Genomic DNA, 19,685 nt, shown 5'->3' with positions numbered 1-19,685 from the left:
TTCCTTGCCGTACTGCTTAGAAACCATGAGTCTCGTTACTGTTTCTTTAGATTTCCTTATGCTGGATTCCATATAGAGAAAAAGAGACCAAAGCCCTGTTTTTTTTTTCATGATAGACTAACTTGTCCACCTCCTTTTAAAAAAGTTAAAGAGACCAAAGCCCTGTTTTTTTTCATGATAGACTAACTTGTCCACCTCCTTTTAAAAAAGTTAAAGAGACCAAAACCCCTTTTTTCATGATAGACTAACTTGTCCTCTTCCTTTTTAAAATTTTTATTTAAGTCCTTTTATTGGGTCCGCATATAGCTCTTATCACAATATATCATCCATCCGTTGTGTCAAGCACCTTTGTACATTTGTTGCCATCATCATTCTCAAAACATTTTCTTTCTACTTGAGCCCTTGGTCTCAGCTCCTCATTTCCATTCTCCTCTCCCCCACCCTCCCTCCTACATGAACCTTTGATAATTTATAAATTATTATCTTTTTTTCATGTCTTACAATGTTCATCCACTTTTCTGTTGTCTGTCCCCAGGGAGGGGGTTATATGTAGATCATTGCGATCTCTTCCTCTTTTCTCCCTCCACCTTCTCCTTCCCTTTCTGGTATTGATACTCTCATTATTGGTTCTGAGGGGTTTATCTGTCCTGAATTCCCTGTGTTTCAAGCTCTTATCTGTACTCGTGTACATGTCTTGTCTAGCCGGATTTGTAGGGTAGAATTGGGATCATGATAGTGTGTGTGTGTGTGTGTGTGGGTAGGGAGGGAAGGGTTAAGGAACTAGAGGAATGTTGTATGTTTCAATGGTGCTATACTGCACCCTGACTGGCTCATCTCTTCCTTGTGACTCTCTGTAAGGGGATGTTGAATTGTCTACAGATGGCCTTTGGGTCTCTACTCTGCATTGTCCCTTACTCACATTGATATGATTTTTTTGTTCTGGGTCTTTGATGCCTGATATCAGATCCCATTGACACCTGTGATCACACAGGCTGGTGTGCTTCTTCCATGTGGACTTTGTTGCTTCTTAGCTAGATGATCTCTAGTTTATCTTCAAACTGGACATTATCTTTTGCTAGCCAGGCACATCAGCTTTCTTCACCACATTTGCTTATGCAACCATTTTGTCTTCAGTGATTGTGTTAGGAAGGTGAGCACCACAGAATGGCAGGTTATTAGAACAAAGTGTTCTTGCATTGAGGAAGTACTTGAGTAGAGGCCCAATGTCCGCCTGCTACCTGGATACTTAACATATAAATATATGTACGTAGATCTATTTCCCTATCAGTATATAAATATATTTACATATGTACATGCCTATATTTAGACCTCTATAAAGGCTTATTTACAAATATTTTGCACATCACATGGAAGAAGAGAGGTTTTACAATCATTATTCATTTGTTAAAAAATGAAATTGGATAATTACCTCAAACCATACAGAAAAATGTAAAAGATAAAACTATAGACACTGTAAAAACAAGCTATAGACATTGTTGAGAGAAAAAAAATGGATATATACTACTCTTAGTAGAAAATAATCTTTTAAAGACAAAAAGACTCAAAAGGTAACAATGTAAATGAAAAGATTAATAGCTTCAGTAACATTGAAATTAAGAATATTTAATTATAGCCATGAAAAACAAATTTTAAAAAAGCAGACACTAGGAGGAGCCATTGGCTAATTTGCAACTTGAAGGACTGGAGTGCCTTCTATAAAGTACTGTAACGAAAAGTAAATCAGAAAAAGTCAAACAGCTCCGTCAGAAATGGGCAGAAGACCTTGATAGACATTGCACACTGGGGGAATGGCCAGTAAGCCGGCAAGAGATGCTCCACCTTTTTAGCTCATTGATGCAGCGAGGTACTATTTTGCCCCTGGAGTCTATTGTCAATATTGGCTGTTCTGTGACTTTTGGTTATAGAGTTTAGCGTTTTACTATTTATTCAATAAATGCTTGACAAGGCCATACGCTGTACAAACTAGTGTGCTAGACACCTTGGCCATCTCAGTTAACAGAATCAACAACTAGCCTTGCCTTTTTGGAATATGGTGTGTACACAGGTGGAGGAGGTCAGGAATGGGGTCCAATGCTAAAGCATCATCCTGAGAAATGACCGACTCTGCGAGAAGGTAAGCGTGAGGGAAGGCGAGTGTGCTGGGAGGCTGCGGACAGCAGCACGGCTCACCAGTGGGGCTGAGAAGGAGTTAGGTCAGCGTGGCTGAGGAGCTGACATTCGCACCAAGGTTGGGAATGGAGGAGGAGGTCGTCAGGTCCATGGACCCCTGGGGAACGAATACTCCGACCAGCGGAGGGCCTACATGAGGACCAGCAAGGAGGCGGCCTGGTTAGAATGCTGTGGGCAGAGCAGCATCTGAGGACAGCGTTACTGGTCCCCTGTCCTGTTCATCTTGACGATCACTCAGTTAACCAGCTGAGTCTACTTGGCTAAAGCATTTTCATGTTTACTATAAGTGAATTACATTTTTCACTTAACCCGATTGTCACATTCTCAGTTAAAACAAGTGGCTCAAAGCTTATTCTTAAAATATAAAATAATGATGACAATAAAGCTGTATGTACTATAACTGAGAACACTGTGATAGACATAAAGTGTGATTAAGACTCTCATGGATATATTGAGTGTTAACACCTGTAGGTTGGGGTGTGAAATTTTTAAGTGTAATCTCACATAATCGGCTCAAAGTAAAAAGTGGCATGTAGGAAACACATTGATGCATATTTGAAAGTAAGTTTTATTGAACTACCTTCTTTCTTTAGGAGCCCTGGTGTCAAAGTGGTTATACATTAGGCTGCTAACTGCAAGGTCAGCAGTTCTAGTCCACCAGCCTCTCTGAGGGAGAAAGATGAGGCCTTTTACTCTTGTCAAGAGTCACATTATCATTTTAACACCAATGATGAGACAGAGAAACATTGGAAGGAGTCTTCAAAACTTTTTTTCCAGAGACATGCATTCGTTCAACAAGTGAGCTGACACTGTGAGGGCTGGGTGTACAGTAGTGAACAGACAGTCAGAAATCCTGGCATAGTCAATTCACAATCGTGCTTAGGAAAAAAAACACTATTTAAGTCTAAAATGTATTTGTTTTAAATGTTGAAGAAGAGATAACAGGATTTCTGAATACTCAACAGGCCCAGTCATAAAGAGTTTGATGTTTTATGACCACTTGTGAATTTTCTGAACTTGTTGAAGGAAACTGAGAACATATGTCAAAATCCCACTCCAATGTTACACTAGGATATGAAGAAACACTTCCTGAGACTGCCAGGAAAAGAGCAGTGGAATGTAGACATTACGACTTCCTCAAACTTCTCAGCTTTTGACTTTGACAGCTCACTGACTTAGTGTTTGGCAGTGTTTGAATTATTCTTTTATTCGGGGTCGGGGGATGGGTGTGTGTGCTAACTAAGAATTTTATTTATTTACTTTCACATTTTTTTCTCTTCCAATCCATATTATTAGGAGTTGTGCAAACATCATATTTTTCCATAGTTCAATGAGAGGGCTCTGTAAATTTGGCGTCCAATTAATCTGTCAAACAAAAATAAGTTCATCACCACCAGTTTGAATCCACCAGTCATTCCTTTGGAGAAGTATGAGGCTCACAGTCTTGGGAACCCATGGGGACAGTTCTGCACTTTTCTACAGGGTTGCTATGGGTTGATATCGAGGCAGTGGGAACAGGAACATCAAATGCTTGCTGCCATTTTCAACAATTGATACTTGTGATTTGGAATTTTTTCATTTAACTAGGATATTGGAAAAGAAACCATTACCCTGAAAATAGCCAGTAATGTAGTTTTGTTTATCAGTTTTGTTCCATCTTCAACCAGAGTCTTTTCCATTTCAGCATTGATGCGGATGGCACCATGACTGTGGACTGGAATGAATGGAGGGAGTACTTCTTATTCAATCCCGCTAATGACATTGAGGAAATCATTCGTTTCTGGAAACATTCCACTGTAAGTGCGCTTCACGTGCTGACTTGTCTGTAGTTGGAGTGGAGCTATCAACTGTAGTACAGCATTCACCCAAGTGTCTCCTATCCTGCAGTCAGGAGGTGCAAGTCCCCACTAGCTCTGTAACTCCATGTTCTATTACGCATGAGCAGAGCGTATCTTAAAACAAACCTCCAGGACTGAATAAGCCTTGAAGATATGGTATGTGTTTTTACCAGAGGTTCAGAATTTAAGGAGGACAAGCTGTGCGTCTTGTATTTATATTTAAGTAAGCACTCTGCTTCTGACCACAAGGTCAGTGGTTTGAATCACCATGGAAGAAATGTATGTCAATTGTTCCCATGAAGATGACAGTTCTGGAAGCCCTGTGAGTCAAGTCTGCTCTAGCCTACAGTCATGCTATGAGTTAGAATTGATGGGTAGCAATAGGTTTGTTTGTTTATTGTATCTTAGGGACCTGCAAGTAACAGGATTGTGTCTTTTCAAGATTGGAAATGGTCTGGTGAATCTCAGTGCCTCATGTCGGCCAGGCTAGCGCTCCTTGACCATTGAATGATGGCTGGGCAGTGGTGTTGTCTGTGAATTTTTGCTTGTATAGTCAAATGACACGAATACTTACTTCTAGTAAAATCATTGAAGGTTAATAAATTCATTCTTGCTAATCTTCTTAACCTTTCAATCCTGTCCTTAACCCCCCAAACTTTAAATTTTTAATGAATTATTGTCAACAATCTGGTAACCTATACTAGTGTACATGAATGTGGTACTTACATAATCACTTCAACAATCTGCTAACCTATGCTAGTGTATATGAATGGGGCGCTTGAGGCTTGAATTCAATAGACTCAAGTTGGTACTTGAGACTAGTCAGAGTGAAGGGGTGGAGTTTAGCCTGTCAATCAGTTGCAGCTTGATGACCTCATGTGGAGGCACTACAGAGATAAACAGCTCACTGGAGGTGGGCACACACACATACTCTCTTTGAGACATTGTTGCTGACGAGGCATATGGAGCTACACTAGAGTCTTGGAGCTGAAGGAGCTATGTGGAGACCCCTGCCAGCGCTGAGATGTTTCCACTGCCACTAGATCCACAAGACTTCCCCTCAACTGTCCTGTGATCTTTCTGCAATCGGCAGCATTGCATTTGTTGTGTGAGCCTGCAGAGGAATTTATAGATTGATATCAGAAAAATGGGCTAATATCTGATTTATGGACTTAATCTGGACTAGGCTGGGATGTTTTCTCAATATACAATGGCTCCTTTATATAAAGCTCTTTCTTATACACCTATGGGTATCTCTGAATTTGTTTCTCCAGTCTACCTAGACTAACACAATGCAGTTGCGCAGTCTGCTCCTGAAGCCAGCTGGGGCTCTATGGGGGGACTTCCCTCCCCTCACTGCCCATGGACTTGTCTTCTAGCCTCTTTCATGTACTTAAGTCAAATTGGTACAGGTGCAGGTATATACAAAGACATTGTAAGAATTTCGCTGCACTAAGTGAAGGCTAAGGATGTTTGGTGGTGTTGTAGGGTAAACATTGAACTGTTAATCACAAACTTCCAACCTACCTGCCACCCCGAGAGAGAGAGAGATGTGACTGTCTGCTTCTGTAAAGATCTACAGCCCTGGCCACTCTACAGAGGAGCAGGTAAAGTGAAGCCTAGCGTTCACGTTGCCAGGACTACCAGTGCCTAGACCTGTATGGAACACTGTAAAATGATTAGTGACTGAAGTATTTTCTACTGTGTAGTTGCCTCACCTCCCCTAGTGGGTTCCTTCTTGGACTTCAAGTTCAGCAGTTCAAAATGACCAACATCCATGCAGGAGAAAGATGAGATTTTTCTACTCCTATAAAGAGTTAAAGCTTGGGGACCCAGAGGGGCAGTTCGACTCTGTCCTACAGGGTTACCATGAGTCAGAATCTAATCGATGGCAGCGAGAGTGAAGTTAGAATAAAGTTTATACTATGTCAGAGTAGATTCACATGATCATACTCTTGTAGCATCTTTGGAGATAATTGATAATGTTTCAGGCTACACATCACATACTCATTTTATTGATAGTAAAGTGAAGCAAGAGAGAGTTATTACCATAGCATCGCCCTTAGCCCTACATTCTTACCTATGATATTTTACACACTGAAATTATTACTCTAATAAAGCTGTAAAACTATTATTATAAGACTTGGTTTGCTCTCAAGCTGTGTTGGTAACTTATAATAATGTTCAGAATGTATTCAAGGTGTCATTTGTAAGAATACCTCCCTATTAGCAAAATCTTATGAATCTATGGCATTTTAAAAATTATAAGTCAAATGTATAGGCCATTTCATAGACATGAGTTTACAAGTCTTCATATGCATATTATTTATTTAATTCAAATTTAAATGGTTAAATCATATTATGTAATTAAGATAATGTAGATATGATTTTTGAGGTAGGGGAAGTAATTTTTATGAATCAGCAAGCTAATATTTTTAAACAATATCGTCGCACATGAGAACAGTTTCCTGGCATTAGGAAGTGTGGCCATGGCTGATGCTAAAAGGGATTTATTGTATGTGATGCTTTCATTCCACAAAGAGAAAATTTGACTCTCAATCAATTCAGAAAAAAGTTGTAAGTCTTGGTTTTGCAATCTTGTGATTAATATTAATATTCATGTCTTGTGAGTGTGTAGTACAGTTAATTTAGAGTGAATGAGATGTTTGCAATACTCTACATGCTTAAATTGGTTGTGTGTGCTTTCAAAGAAATACAGTTGTCCTTAAGTAGAAAACAGCATATGATTCTCTCTTAAGACAAAAACACTTCGGGGCTCATCTACTGTTTAGCAGAAGGAACAAGGGATTCTGTTTTCTGTTTAACAGGGATTTGACATCGGGGATAGTTTAACGATCCCAGACGAATTCACAGAGGACGAGAAACTCTCTGGACAGTGGTGGAGGCAGCTGTTGGCGGGGGGTGTGGCTGGTGCCGTCTCTCGCACCAGCACGGCCCCTTTGGATCGCCTGAAAATCATGATGCAGGTGAGCTTTGTGACCGAGTGTTCAGTGTTCCCAAACATTGCAAGAAAAGTGGATGAAAAAATGGTGCTTTAAAAATGAAATAAAACAAAATTTCTGACGCGTAGCCTTTCACGGCTAACAGAAAGCCCAAAACTCTATTCTGTGGTTAAATTCAGTTCATGAAAAATTTTTGTGTGTTCTATCGAACTTTAAAAGGTTAGTATGTATAAGTGACGTAGGTTTAACTTTTGGCATTCTTCTGACACTTGAAATGTTTAATGAAAAAACAAAACAAAATCTCCATCCATTTGTGAAGGATTCTCCTTAGATTACTCCTTTCTATTTGATGGTCTTTGTCAAAGGTGGCATATTGTGAGTTCTACAGTCTTGAAGCCAGGATAGACTTTTTAACAGGATTTTTCCGCTGAGGTCGCAGACTAAGAGGTGGGTTTGCAGGCTGCCGTGGCTGCTTATGATGCGTGGAGCCTGGCCTGGCCGCGAGCTCACAGAGAAGAAAGTCCAGGGATGGAGGCTGCCTTAGTGCTCACTGTGGTGACCTGGGACTCTTTACTGATAAGACCATGACATGGAAGCTTGAACTTCACTTTAACCACTGGGAATCGGGGGCTCAGAGAATTGAAACCATCTGTTCTTGACAACAGATTAGAGGAGGAATGGGGTATATTCCAGGAGCCTTTGCGGCACAGCGGGTTAAGCATTGGGCAGCACTTTCAGGTCACCAGTCATTCCAGCCCACCTGCTTCTCTTCACGAGAATGGTGAGCCATCTGCGCCTGTCTCAGGAACTCTGTGGAGCTCTTGTCCTGGTCCTGCTGGGTCGCCGTGGGTGGAGTCAGTGGCAGTGGGTTGGGGTGTCTCTGGCTGGAAGACTGTGACTCTCCCGCGGCATGAAGCCGCCAGGCCTCATTTCCTTCCCTCTGGAACTGGAGTAAGAATATGCGACAAGGAAGGCTTCAGTGATACAAGGTGTATGAAAGTAGCTGCCGTACTGGAAACTAGTAGCACCTTAAAAATCTTTCAAAGTTGCGTGTGTTATGCCTATAGTTACTACTTTTAACGTTTGTCCTATATTTCTGTATGGAAAAAACACGGTGGTATTTTAAACTAGAATGCATTCACTATGTGCCAAAGTATCAAAATGTATTTAGGCACAGAGATAATGCTTTAAATTAAAAAGGGAGAGTTTTTGCATTTTTGTGTAACATTCAGATTTTCTTTTCTCACAATATTTATTGTGAACCTTGATCATTGAAAATAAAATGGACTATAGCTTCCTGACTTGAGACGTGGGAGCCTGGAAAGCACCCCGCTCCGTCTTACTGCGTGATGGCAGACAGAGCCAAAGATCTGATTCCAGCGTGGTTTTTCAAGTACTTACAATGCACTAATTTCATACATAACTACTGAGCACCTTCTACATGTTAATCGTACTAAACTCTATGAAGGAAGACTGTAGCAAATAGTGATTTGTTATTTTTCACTCAACAATCTCATATTCTAGCAACAATATAGGCTTAGTCGGGATTTAATAATGCAACTGTAACTGGTGTCATGAGTAAGAAATACACTACAATAGGAAATGATCTCTCTGAAATGAAAGAGAATTAAACTGGCTGACTAAGACTGCTGAGGCCCCTCCAGTTCTGTGGGAGGGGCATCCTTATGCATGAAGACAAGGATAAGTGTTAGAGCAAGACGGGGTTTGACTCTACACCTATGGTATGTTACTCATTTATAGAGAAATAAAATATTCATTTATTAGGAATAGAGATAACTTCAAAAGTATTTTTTAAGTATGTTGTAATAGATTTAGCCTTTGTGTATGTGTGTGGTGGTCACACAGTTTGAAGGTGCTGAAACTCCCAAGAAAAGCTTTCTGTGGTTATTCTTATTTATTTAATAAGTTTAATAATTATTTTCAACAAGTGTTTATATGTAGGCAACAATAAGATCTAGTATATTTAGTATGTTAGTCTGTAGTTAAGGCAAGTAATTCACCAAGCTGCATTGGACTAGGCAGTTGGCTCATTTTCTCTTGAGTCTATTGGCTAGAGAGTGGGAAGGGGTTATTATTTCACTGACAAAGTACTTCCTTTTCATTTACCTTAAAATTGCTTGAGTTCCAAAAGGTGTTTCATAGTCTCATATTGGTCTACTCTGGTTCACCAGGCCTTACAAATATTGCTCATGATCATTCACACTGTGGTCATGACTCCCGTGTCTTCTTTTCCAGGCTGAAGAATACACAGTGTTCTTGGTTTGAGGTTCCGATACAGAACTCGGAAAGATGATCATCCCTGTCATCACTGTGTAGTTACTGGAGCTTCGAACCAGTTCATTCTGACTCAGCTCCTTGCTGGGGAACTTGCATTTCCCCTCAAGATCTAGTAACCATACTTGATATCTTAACCGCAACTATAAGAATCACCCGGGGAGTTACAAAACTGTACATTCTGACTGAAAGCCTCTGGGGCAGCAGTGCAGATTCTCAGCAGGGCTTCCAACCAGAAGGAGGTGGCTCAAGGCCCTGCTATGTTTTCAATCTTCTGTATTTTCAAATATGTCTTCATTTATAAATACTGTCAGAAAAGAGAGGCTGATTTGCAGTTACTGTGGAAATATTTGCAATACACGTGGCCCACATTTGACATCATTTTACTTTTGTCTTTAGGTTCATGGCTCAAAGTCAGAGAAGATGAACTTAGTTGGTGGCTTTCGACAGATGGTGAAAGAAGGGGGCATCCGGTCCCTTTGGAGGGGAAATGGGACAAATGTCATTAAAATTGCCCCTGAGACAGCTGTGAAGTTCTGGGCATATGAACAGGTAATTACTATCACCTATCGAATTCACTGGCAAAGAAGCCTTAGTAAAGGGATTCAATAACGGTTCACACACAGCCCTTCAAAGGCTATTGTTGCTCTACATCATCATTGTCCACTTGAACTTCATGAGGACCTTAAGGGGCATTGTAGGCAACAATAAGATCTAGTATATTGAGTACGTGGTAGTCCCTTTATCTGCAGTTAGGGCAAGTGATTCATTAGTCGTCACTGGACTAGACAGTTGGCCCATCTGCTATTACATTTATTGGCTAGAGAGGCCTGGGACAGCTATGGAAGGCACGCATTAACCCACTAACCCACTGCCATTGAGTTAATTCTAACTTCTAGAGAGCCAATAGAACGGAGTGGAGCTGCCCCATTTGGGTTTCTGAGGCTGTAGATCTTAATGGGAGCAGAAAGCCCAATTTCTTCTCTCTCAGAGCAACTGGTGGATTTGAACTGCTGACCCTGTGGTTAGCAGCCCAAAACTCAACCCACTACATCACCGGGGCTCCCTTATGGGAGATTGGGTTAGATGAACTCAAGAGATTCTTCAAGATTAAATTCTGAGGTTCTGAATTTCATATCATTTATAAAGAAAAACTTCCATGTCCCTGTCTGAGTGGATTTTAGAGGAAATATAGAATTTCAGTCTATTCGTTTTGAGTTGAGAGTAGAAATTTCACATGAACATAAGTTATAGGAAAGTGTCCCCATCTGATATGTGGAAGGAAAGTTTTTAAGTTGAAATTCTTTGCATGATTAGACATTTCTCATAAAGTTGCGTTGAATTTTGAGTGAACATTCCACGAAGGCAGGGGCTGCTTTGTGTCGCCAGCTCCTGAATCGAGCCTGGTGGGGGAGTAGCGCTCAGTCCGTGTTTTCAGATCAACAAATGGATGGTTTCACCTCAAAATGCAGCTAGCTGTCACTATCTGGTGAGTTCACCTGTTTAAGTTACTGATTCAGCTTAACCTTATGTTAAGAGGAGATTCAGGAGTGAGTTTGGGAGTTAGATTTCTCCTCATGATCTTTAATAGGACTCTGTAGTTGAGCATTCATAGGAAATATATTTCATTATGTCTTCCATTATTGTTTATCACAGACTCTAAAAGGTCTTGAAATGTAATATATATAGTATATTACTATAATGTAATATATATAGTATAATACTATATATATATATAGTATTAAAATAATTTTGGAGAGTATCTTCTTGAGGAATCAGAATATTCTTAAGAATATTCTGGGGTTCAGGGGTTTCTTCGTCTTGATTTAGGAAATAGCAAAGCAGACAAAAATAGTCTCTAAGATTTTGATTAGAATTTACCTTTGGGAGGCATTAAAAAAATTGTCTTCCTGTGAGTGTTTGAGGATTCAAATCACAACAATTAAGGGCTAATATTTCAGATCTCCTTATCTTATTCTGATCACAGACATGGATTTCGGCAGAAATGCCAGGACCTAACACCAATATTCAATAATAAAACTATTATCTCTCTATGCAAGAGGTTTGTTATTTTGGTAAGGCCTTTGCAGTGCAAGTAAATGTGTACGTTTGCGTGTTAAGCCGCTTGTTAGATTTTCACCTTGGACATTACTAGTAAGCACCCTTTGCTTCCAGTCAACATGACTCCTTTCTGAGCCCGCTTGACTATATTCTAATTTATGCATGCTAACTCTTCTTGGAGAAGATAATGTTTCCTAAATGATATAGTGTTCTCCTGATTCTGGGCATATTGCGGTCTTCCATGTTTTCCTTTCCTGTTAAAGATCTGTTTATCCCTCAGGATCCCCATAAGGCCTTCCACCTCGTAGGAGTGTTTCCTGAGCATCCCCCAAACAAAGCGAGGTCCTCCCTTGCCCAGTCTCCTTAGCGCACTGATTTGTAGAAGATTCAATTTTCCATTGAATAATGGAAATCCTGTTGTATTCTCATAAATCCCTGTGAGCCATAAATTCCTTGAGTGTGGATATTATGCTTAGGGCTCCTGAATGATCTAGCTAGCTTAGAGTTAGACTTCTGGAATTAGATGGGCCCTGTGCTTGGAATAAATAATAGTTTAGAAAATTAAGAAAGCGATACATTAGCCTTATAAGTAGCTTCCCTCCTTCCCCACACGGTTTGGGGTTAAGCTGCGGTTTACCTGGTGTGTCTTCACCACAAGGAGCAGTGATGGGGGAGCCTCGGATGGTTGTAGCTGGTGTGGACCTTTTCACCACCCTCTGATCTTTCATCTTACTCTTGGTCTCCGTGCCCGTGACTCAGCTGAGTACTGCATGATCTCTGCCTCTCGGCTTTCCTGTTCCCGGGTAGCTCTGTCCCACCAACACATACGAGCGCACACTCCCCTATGTCATGCAGTGGTGAACATGCTTGCAAGAATTTACTCAGAAACCTCCTCTGAAAACTGCACTGCCCAATCTAGATCAGTGTTGTTCTTTTGCATAGTTCTAGTTCTCTTTAGGAGCCCTGGTGGTGTAGTGGTTACATGATGGGCGTGGAAGCATTTCTTTGTTTTGTTTTATATGGTTTTGTGTGTGTGTGTGTGGTGCTGATACAAGCATGTCAGTACAAAGAGGCAAGTTAAAAAATAAGACAAAGGAGATGGATGAATGCAGCAGGTGGTCAAGGATACATGTGCGTGGGCATGTTCAGGAGTGTGTGCATGATGAGTAGGGTGGAGAGACTGGAGGAGAAACACATATGACCCAGAGAGTCCAAGAAGAATTAGCCTCTGAGTCTACAGGACCCTCCTTACACAAGCTTTAGAAAAAGGAAGATGCATGTGGGAGGGGGTATTTTATGGGAGGTTGACAGAATAGGACACTATTCTTTCCAGATGACTGCCCGTTCTCCCTTGAATTTTTAGGAAGGCAACTTCCAGAGAATAAGGGAGGAAATGGTGATGGAGTTGGAAGAAAATGGGGAAGATTAAGGTAGATGTTACAACAAATAGGAGAGGGAAGAGAAGTCCGCTACCTAGTCCCTATGACTGTTGCCTCATCTCCAGGAGGGGAGCTCAGCTTGATCGCACAGAGTTAAGCACGTGCCACACTCCTAGAACTTACGAGGCCTCTGTCCTCAACTCTTTCCTCCAGATTTGGTGTGTTTGGGGGCCCAGCAGCCTCCAAACTCATGCCATTTAAACAGTTTTTCCTAAGGAATCATCAGCCATTCACTGAACACTTTTGGTAGGTACTTGTGGGTTACACGATATTAATAGTGTCTTCATTGTTCTTATGAATATTCAAGAAGATTTTCAAAAGAGAAAATTATATTTCATGAAGGTTACAATCTAGCCGGCAGGAAAATTAATAAGACCCATGTTAAAAGGGAGCTTTACTTAGCATTCTGGCGCAACCAGAACACGGAGGACCTGGAAGCTCCATCTCTTTGGCCAGATTATGTGCTCTGTGGAGAATTCCATGGAATAATAATATGCCGTGCAGTCCTCTCTGTGAGAAAACTGCTCTGAGAAGGAATGTTGCCTTCAAGGATTAGCACACTGGAATGAGGTTTACTCTCTCTCTTCTCTCTCTCCCTTTCCTGTGGACATGTAAACCATACCCTCCCCTTGGGTGGATAAGTACCCAGTTCCCTCTTTGCCTTCTATTTTCTTTCCCCACCTCTCTGTGGGCTATAATAGAATATATGCAACTCTTTTAAAAAGCAACTTAATTTTGGAAGTGTATGGCATGGGGATTTTATAGCAATAAAACTATAAAAAGAAAGAATAGAGTAGCAAAAAGATACTGAGTTTCAGATGGCTGGTTATTAGAGAAATGAAAACAAGAAAAACAAAGGAAATCAGCCTGCCTAGGAGGTAACTCGGTCATGTAGTGGTTACAATATTGGTCGTCAGTCTGCATGGTTGGCAGTTTAAAACCACCAGGTCAAAACTGGGCTTTCTACTCCATAAACAGTTACAGTCTCAGGGGGTCACTATGAGTCTGCATGGACTCTATGGCAGTGAGGAGGGGACAAGGTTATCAAGAAGACAGTCTAGGATCCTGAAAGATGTACAGTTTAATCTACATGAAACATGACTTCCTTAGTTTCCGTGAAGCCTGACCTTCAGGCTGAGATTCCCGTGTTCCTTATTACACATGTGTTCTTGTAAGACCCTCCCTGTAACTCTAGTTAACTTTATCAAGCTTGTTCCCCATAACAAAAAGCTTCCCTCCTATATTAAGTTACCATCACTTAAAATCCAGTAGCCAAACAATAGTGAATGTTGATCACAGCTAAGCTGTAGTGTTATAAAGAGACAAAAGATTCAGTCCTAAGGCCCTGTGCCATTTGCATACCTCTTAGGAAATACCATATTCATGAATATGCTTAAGGGATTTAATGCCTCTAATATATTCTGCAGAAAATGGAAAATATACATGCAATCAATATCTTTATTATCTTAGAAAATTCAGTGTATAGAAATTAAAACGATGCCATTTCCCATATTCTATGGATAACTTCATGCTCCCAGTGTAAAAATATCACTTCAACGGAGAAATCTTTGGAAGGCAGGGAAAAAATGTTCTCATGATAAAACGAATAATAGAATCATCCACTATCATCACGCGTATCCACATCTTAAAGGGGACAAGAGGATGCATTGTGAGCTCTCATATCACCAAGTTGTTGTATATGTAATATAAAGTTTATAAACTGAAAACTACTTTAAAAATATTGATAATATATAACAACTAAAGGAATGCTGGATGAACAGCCTATTTAAAAAAGAAATTAACACAAACTATTCTATGAGGGTCTACTAATATCAAGTATCTGGTATACCATTTTATGCTGATAATATGATAAACTTAGAAACAATATATATTCCATTTCTGTAATACTCTACATGTAAATGCTTTTATTTGTACAGTTCAAGAAATGGCTTAGTTTTGATGGTGCTAAAGTAGGAAATCCTGAGAGATTTATATCTGGTTCATTGGCTGGTGTGACTGCTCAGACCTGTATTTATCCACTAGAGGTATGTATTCTTATAACATTTTCACTTAATTCATCCTTCTAATGCAAATCATAACTCATTATAAGTGAATCTGAAATCAGAATTAGGGGCAACAAATTGATATTTATAGCTATAAAATTTAAATCTCATTTCAAATGTCAGTTGGTCTCAGTAGGCTTTTCTTTTCTTTCCTTAAGACAAGGGAAATATTATAGGTGCACCAAGGAGATAGAGCTTTTTCCCCAATCATTTTATTGGAGGCTCATACAACTCTTACCACAATCCATATATCCATTCATGTGTTAAGCACATTTGTACATTTGTTGCCATCATCATTCTAAAAAAATTTGCTTTTTGCTTGAACCCTTGATATCAGTTCCTCATTTTCCCCTCCCTTCCTTCTCCCCTTCCCTCATGAGCCCTTGATAATTTATAAATTATTATTATTTTGTCATATCTTACCCACTGCCTTCACCCACTTTTCTGTTGTCCATTTCCCAGAGAGGAGGTTATATGTAGACCCTTGTAATGGGTTTCCCCTTTCCACCCTACCCTCCCTCAACCCTCCCAGTATTGCTACTTTCAGCACTGGTCCTGAAGGGATCATCTGTCCTGATTCCCTGCGTTTCCAGTTCCTATTTGTACCAGTGTACATCCTCTGGTGTAGCCAGATTTGTAAGGTAGAATTGGGATCATGATAGTGGGGGGTGGGAGGCAGCGGAGATGAAGCATTTAGGAACTAGAGGAAAGTTGTATGTTTCATTGTTGCTACAAGCAGATAGAAAATTTGTTGACTAATTGTTTTGTAAAACCACTAATTCATTAGTCATGTACATTTGTATCTTGTACCCACTAAATTTTAGTTATATGGTAGATGCTGTTGGGATCCAGGGAAGAATCAGAGAATTTGGTAGTGGAGTTTATAGTCTAGTATGGAAAATACAACCAATACACTGATACTGATTGTGCAAAACATAAACTCTAGAAGAAAAGTAATTATGAAAGACTATGGATATTCAGAGATGGAAGGAATTGTTTGTTATCGCCTAATATTAGCAGCTAAAGCCAGACTGATTATAGTATGGACCTTAAATGTTCATATGTAAATTCAGGTGGAAGGTTAAGAAAATTAAATTTAAAGTCCATGAGACACAAAATAAGATCTTGAGTCTATACCACATGCATTTAGAGAACATCTTTTAAGATTAGATTTGATGCGTTAAAGACGAATGGCAGAAGCCCCGATGAGCTGTTGGACGCCATCAAGAACGTTACTCGTGAGGAAGGAAAAGCCATTGACAATACAAGAAAGGAAAGATCAGAGTGGCTAGCAGAAGAGACTCTGAAATTTGTTCTTAATTATAGAGTGGCGATGGCAAATGGTGGAAATGAAGTCAAAGAGCTGAGTAGAAAATTTCAAAGGGCAGCCCCAGAAGACAAAGGAAAAAATGGTGAAATGTGCAAAAGCCCAGAGTTAGAAAACTAAAAAGGAAAAATCCACTCAGCAGATCTTAAACTGAGAAAACGCAAGAAAAAATTCAAGCCTTGAGTTGTAATCTTGAACGATTCTATAGTCAAAATATTGGATGATGCAGGAAGCATCAAGAGAAGATGGAAAGAAAACGCAAAGAACTAGTTGCCATAACACATGTCATTTTGGGAGGTGGCGTATGAGCAAGGACCAAGGGTACTGAGGGAAGAAGCTCAAGCTACACTGAAAACATCAGCCAAAACATTGGAACAGGAGTTGAGAAAATAGCGTTTGAAATGTTTCCACCAGGTGAGAAAACACTGGTAGCCTTTACTCATCTATGCTAGGAAATTTGGAAGACCTGGCAAACTGACTGGAAAGCTTGATTAGTAGTCTGACCTGGTGAACAAACTCCAAATGCACCACGAGTCAAAATCTTCATCCATTCGAGAAGTTGACGGTGTCCAGAAAGAGGTTTGTCATCAATCAACAGTTCACCTTTTTTTTGAAATGAGAAAGCCACACGTGGACACGAGTTTTTCCCTTAGTGCTGTCCTTACAACATCACAACAGCTTCCGCGGCATTTTTCCCAAGCAGGAAACACAATTTCACAGCCACACACTCTTCTCTTAAATCAGCCTTTACAAAAAACAAAACAAAACTCTGACGTTCAAGTGAAACTGCTTTAAAAAAAAACAAACACTGTGACCACTGAGAACCTTCCCAGGCAACGTCACTGGGTGCACGGTTTCCGGGAAAGTCGCTTGATGCTCGCCTAGAGGAAAAAAAGTGTAGTATGAAAGCTCTGCCCAGTGAAGCTGTTTTCCTTTTTTTGGGGGGGGGGCGGGGGCGGCGGGGAGGGCGCTATCCCCTCATACATGAAAGTTGACATTGAATACAAAAGGCCAAAGGAGAATTGATGCATTTGAATTGTGGTGCTGATAGTACCACGGACTGCTGAAAGACAGGCAGGTTTGTCTTTGAAGAAGTCAGGTCCAAGTGCTCCTTAACAGCAAGGATGGCAAGATTTCAGCTGGCATACTTTGGACAAGTTGTCAGGAGAGCGGGTTCTTGGGTACAGTAAAGGAACAGTCTCAGAGAGGTAGGCCCTCAAGGAGAGGGATTGACCAGTGGCTGCAATATGGTACAGGACCGGGCAGTGTTTCTTCTTTTGTGCATTAGGTTGCTACGTGTTGGAACCAATGCAAGGGCACCTAACAACAACAACAACAACAACTATATTTTCATGAGACATGGAATGTCTGAACTTGGCTTAGAATTGGATGTGCAGAGATGATGCCAAAGGGAATTTCAGATGGAGATACCAGCCTGAGCATGATTGGATGTTAAAATAAAGTATTCAGGTTTGTACCGGAGAATGGCCTGATAGTATAAATGAAGGTTGGTGCCCGATCAGAAAGGTTTTACAGGACTTAACTTTAATTCCTTAGAAATATGAAGTCATTAAAAACTTTGTAGCACGTGTGGCATTTAAAACATGTTTTAGAGCAGAGATCAGAGAGATGGGCAGACTAGATACGATATTGTTGCCATCACTCAGAAAAGCAGTAAGGACTTGGAACGTGATAGCAATGAGAGGGAACTTCCTCACGGCTGAGCTGTAGTGAGAAAGGACCAAGCTTCACTGTGGGGAGCAGGGAAAGGAAGAGGAGGAAGGCGGAGCTTGTCTGGGATCAGGGCCTGAATGTTTGGCAAAGTTATCACTGGGTTATGCCTCTAACAGAGGTAGAAAATCAAGCAAATAAGCTGGACTCTGGGAGATGGCGAGTTCAGGTTTGCATATATTTAATTTGAGTTGCTTGCAGGACAGCAAAGTTATGATATTGGCCGGCAGTTGCAAAAAGTGACGCTCACCTGCGGAGATGTTTGAAGCCATGGGATTGCTTAAGAAAACAATAACGTGTTTGAAAATTAGACAAGAATAAAAGTTTTGAGAAGTTCTAAATTTAGGAAGGGGAGATAAACATGCTAGGGAAGCAAGCAGGGAAAATTTATTAAGACAGGATGGATGCATGCAATCCTGAAGCCAGCAGAAAATCCTAGAAATGAGGTTATCCTACACGTCTGGTTCTTCCAAGAAGTCATCCATAGAAGACCCAAGACAATCAAATATATCGATGCAAATGTGGGGTCGAAGTGGATACCCAAACCTGTCTGTAGCCAATTGGACATTCCCTCACAGCAGAGCCACAAGAAAGGAGTGGGACAGCCAGGGTGCCGCACAACATCACTCTATGCTTCCTCCCCGCGACTGTCGTGACCCCAGTTCTACCTTACAAATCTTGCTAGACAGGAGCATGTGCGCGGCTACAGATAAGAGCTCTCAACACTCGGAATCCAGGACAGATAACCCCCACAGGAACAGTAATGGGAGTAGCGATACCATGAGGGTAGGGGGAAGTTGAAGGAGAAGGGGAGAAATGGGGAACCCCAACTATAATGATCGATGTCTAGCCCCCCACCCCCAGTAGGATGAACAACAGAAATGTGGGTGAAGTGAGACAGTGGATGGTGTAAGATATGAAAATAGTAATAATTCATATTTCATCAGGGGTCCATGAGGGTGGGAGTGTGGGGGAAGAAGGGGAAAAAAGAGGAACTGATACCAAGGGTTCAAGCAGAAAGAAAATACTTTGAAAATGATGATGGCAACATGCATACAAATGTGTCTGAGATAATTCATGTATGGATTGTTGTAAGAGCTCCAAAGAAAGTGATTTAATAATAATGAAAATAATGACACAGCACTGAGACACATCAAAAAGGAATATGATAATAAAAGACTGTTATGCTACACACCTAAAAACAATGAAACAAACACACAAACAAAAGACAAGCTTCTTACTAAGTATTCTGAAACAGCCCCGTCAATAGACAGTTTGTCCAGATAAGTTGATGCTCAGATTCTTTTTCTTTTTTCATGAAAGTCCTCAAGAGCCAGTGTTCAAACAGGATGTCCCCACTTGGTTCAGATTAAAGCTGCTCTTTGGGGTTTCTACCACCGTGACCTTAAAGCCCCTAAATTCTCTATCAGGAGAATTACAGTGGCATAAGAATATTGATCATACACAGATGATTGGAGCCTACAGTTGTCCCCTGCCCTGTAGGATCACTATGCGTCAAATTGACTCGATGGCAGTGAGTTTGGTTTGGATTGTCCCTATACTTCCTGTCATGTCACAATTTCATGAGCACAAAATGCCCAAATCATATTAAAGAAATTTATAGGCCTCACTGTTAGTTTCTACAGTTCTAAGTGAAAGTATATGTTTTAAGCATACATCAAATATTTTTACATACATACTTTTTCTTATCTTGAATTTTGGCCATAGTCACTTTATTTAGAAGTAATAATGTTATGCAAATGGCTTTGTTTTATAAC

The 19,685-nt window shown here is 40.5% G+C and overlaps 1 protein-coding gene across 3 annotated transcripts in view; it reads left to right on the top strand.

Annotated features, from left to right (window-relative positions):
* LOC142457735 (mitochondrial adenyl nucleotide antiporter SLC25A24-like) overlaps nucleotides 1-19,685 on the top strand; it is a 63,140-nt gene that overhangs the window by 33,970 nt on the left and 9,485 nt on the right. For 2 of the 3 annotated variants that reach the window (XM_075558863.1, XM_075558852.1), the window contains exons 4-7: nucleotides 3,875-3,986; nucleotides 6,857-7,015; nucleotides 9,686-9,838; nucleotides 14,724-14,831. In XM_075558863.1, coding sequence (XP_075414978.1) covers nucleotides 3,875-3,986; nucleotides 6,857-7,015; nucleotides 9,686-9,838; nucleotides 14,724-14,831 — 532 coding nt within the window. The remainder of the gene's footprint in view (nucleotides 1-3,874; nucleotides 3,987-6,856; nucleotides 7,016-9,685; nucleotides 9,839-14,723; nucleotides 14,832-19,685) is intronic. The other variant, XM_075558859.1, reaches the window with a different exon arrangement.

The sequence above is a fragment of the Tenrec ecaudatus genome, chromosome 1 (assembly GCF_050624435.1).
Source record: "Tenrec ecaudatus isolate mTenEca1 chromosome 1, mTenEca1.hap1, whole genome shotgun sequence".
NCBI lineage: Eukaryota > Metazoa > Chordata > Mammalia > Afrosoricida > Tenrecidae > Tenrec > Tenrec ecaudatus.
Note: the sequence above shows the minus strand (reverse complement) of the source record. Positions and strands in the feature narration are given on the sequence as shown.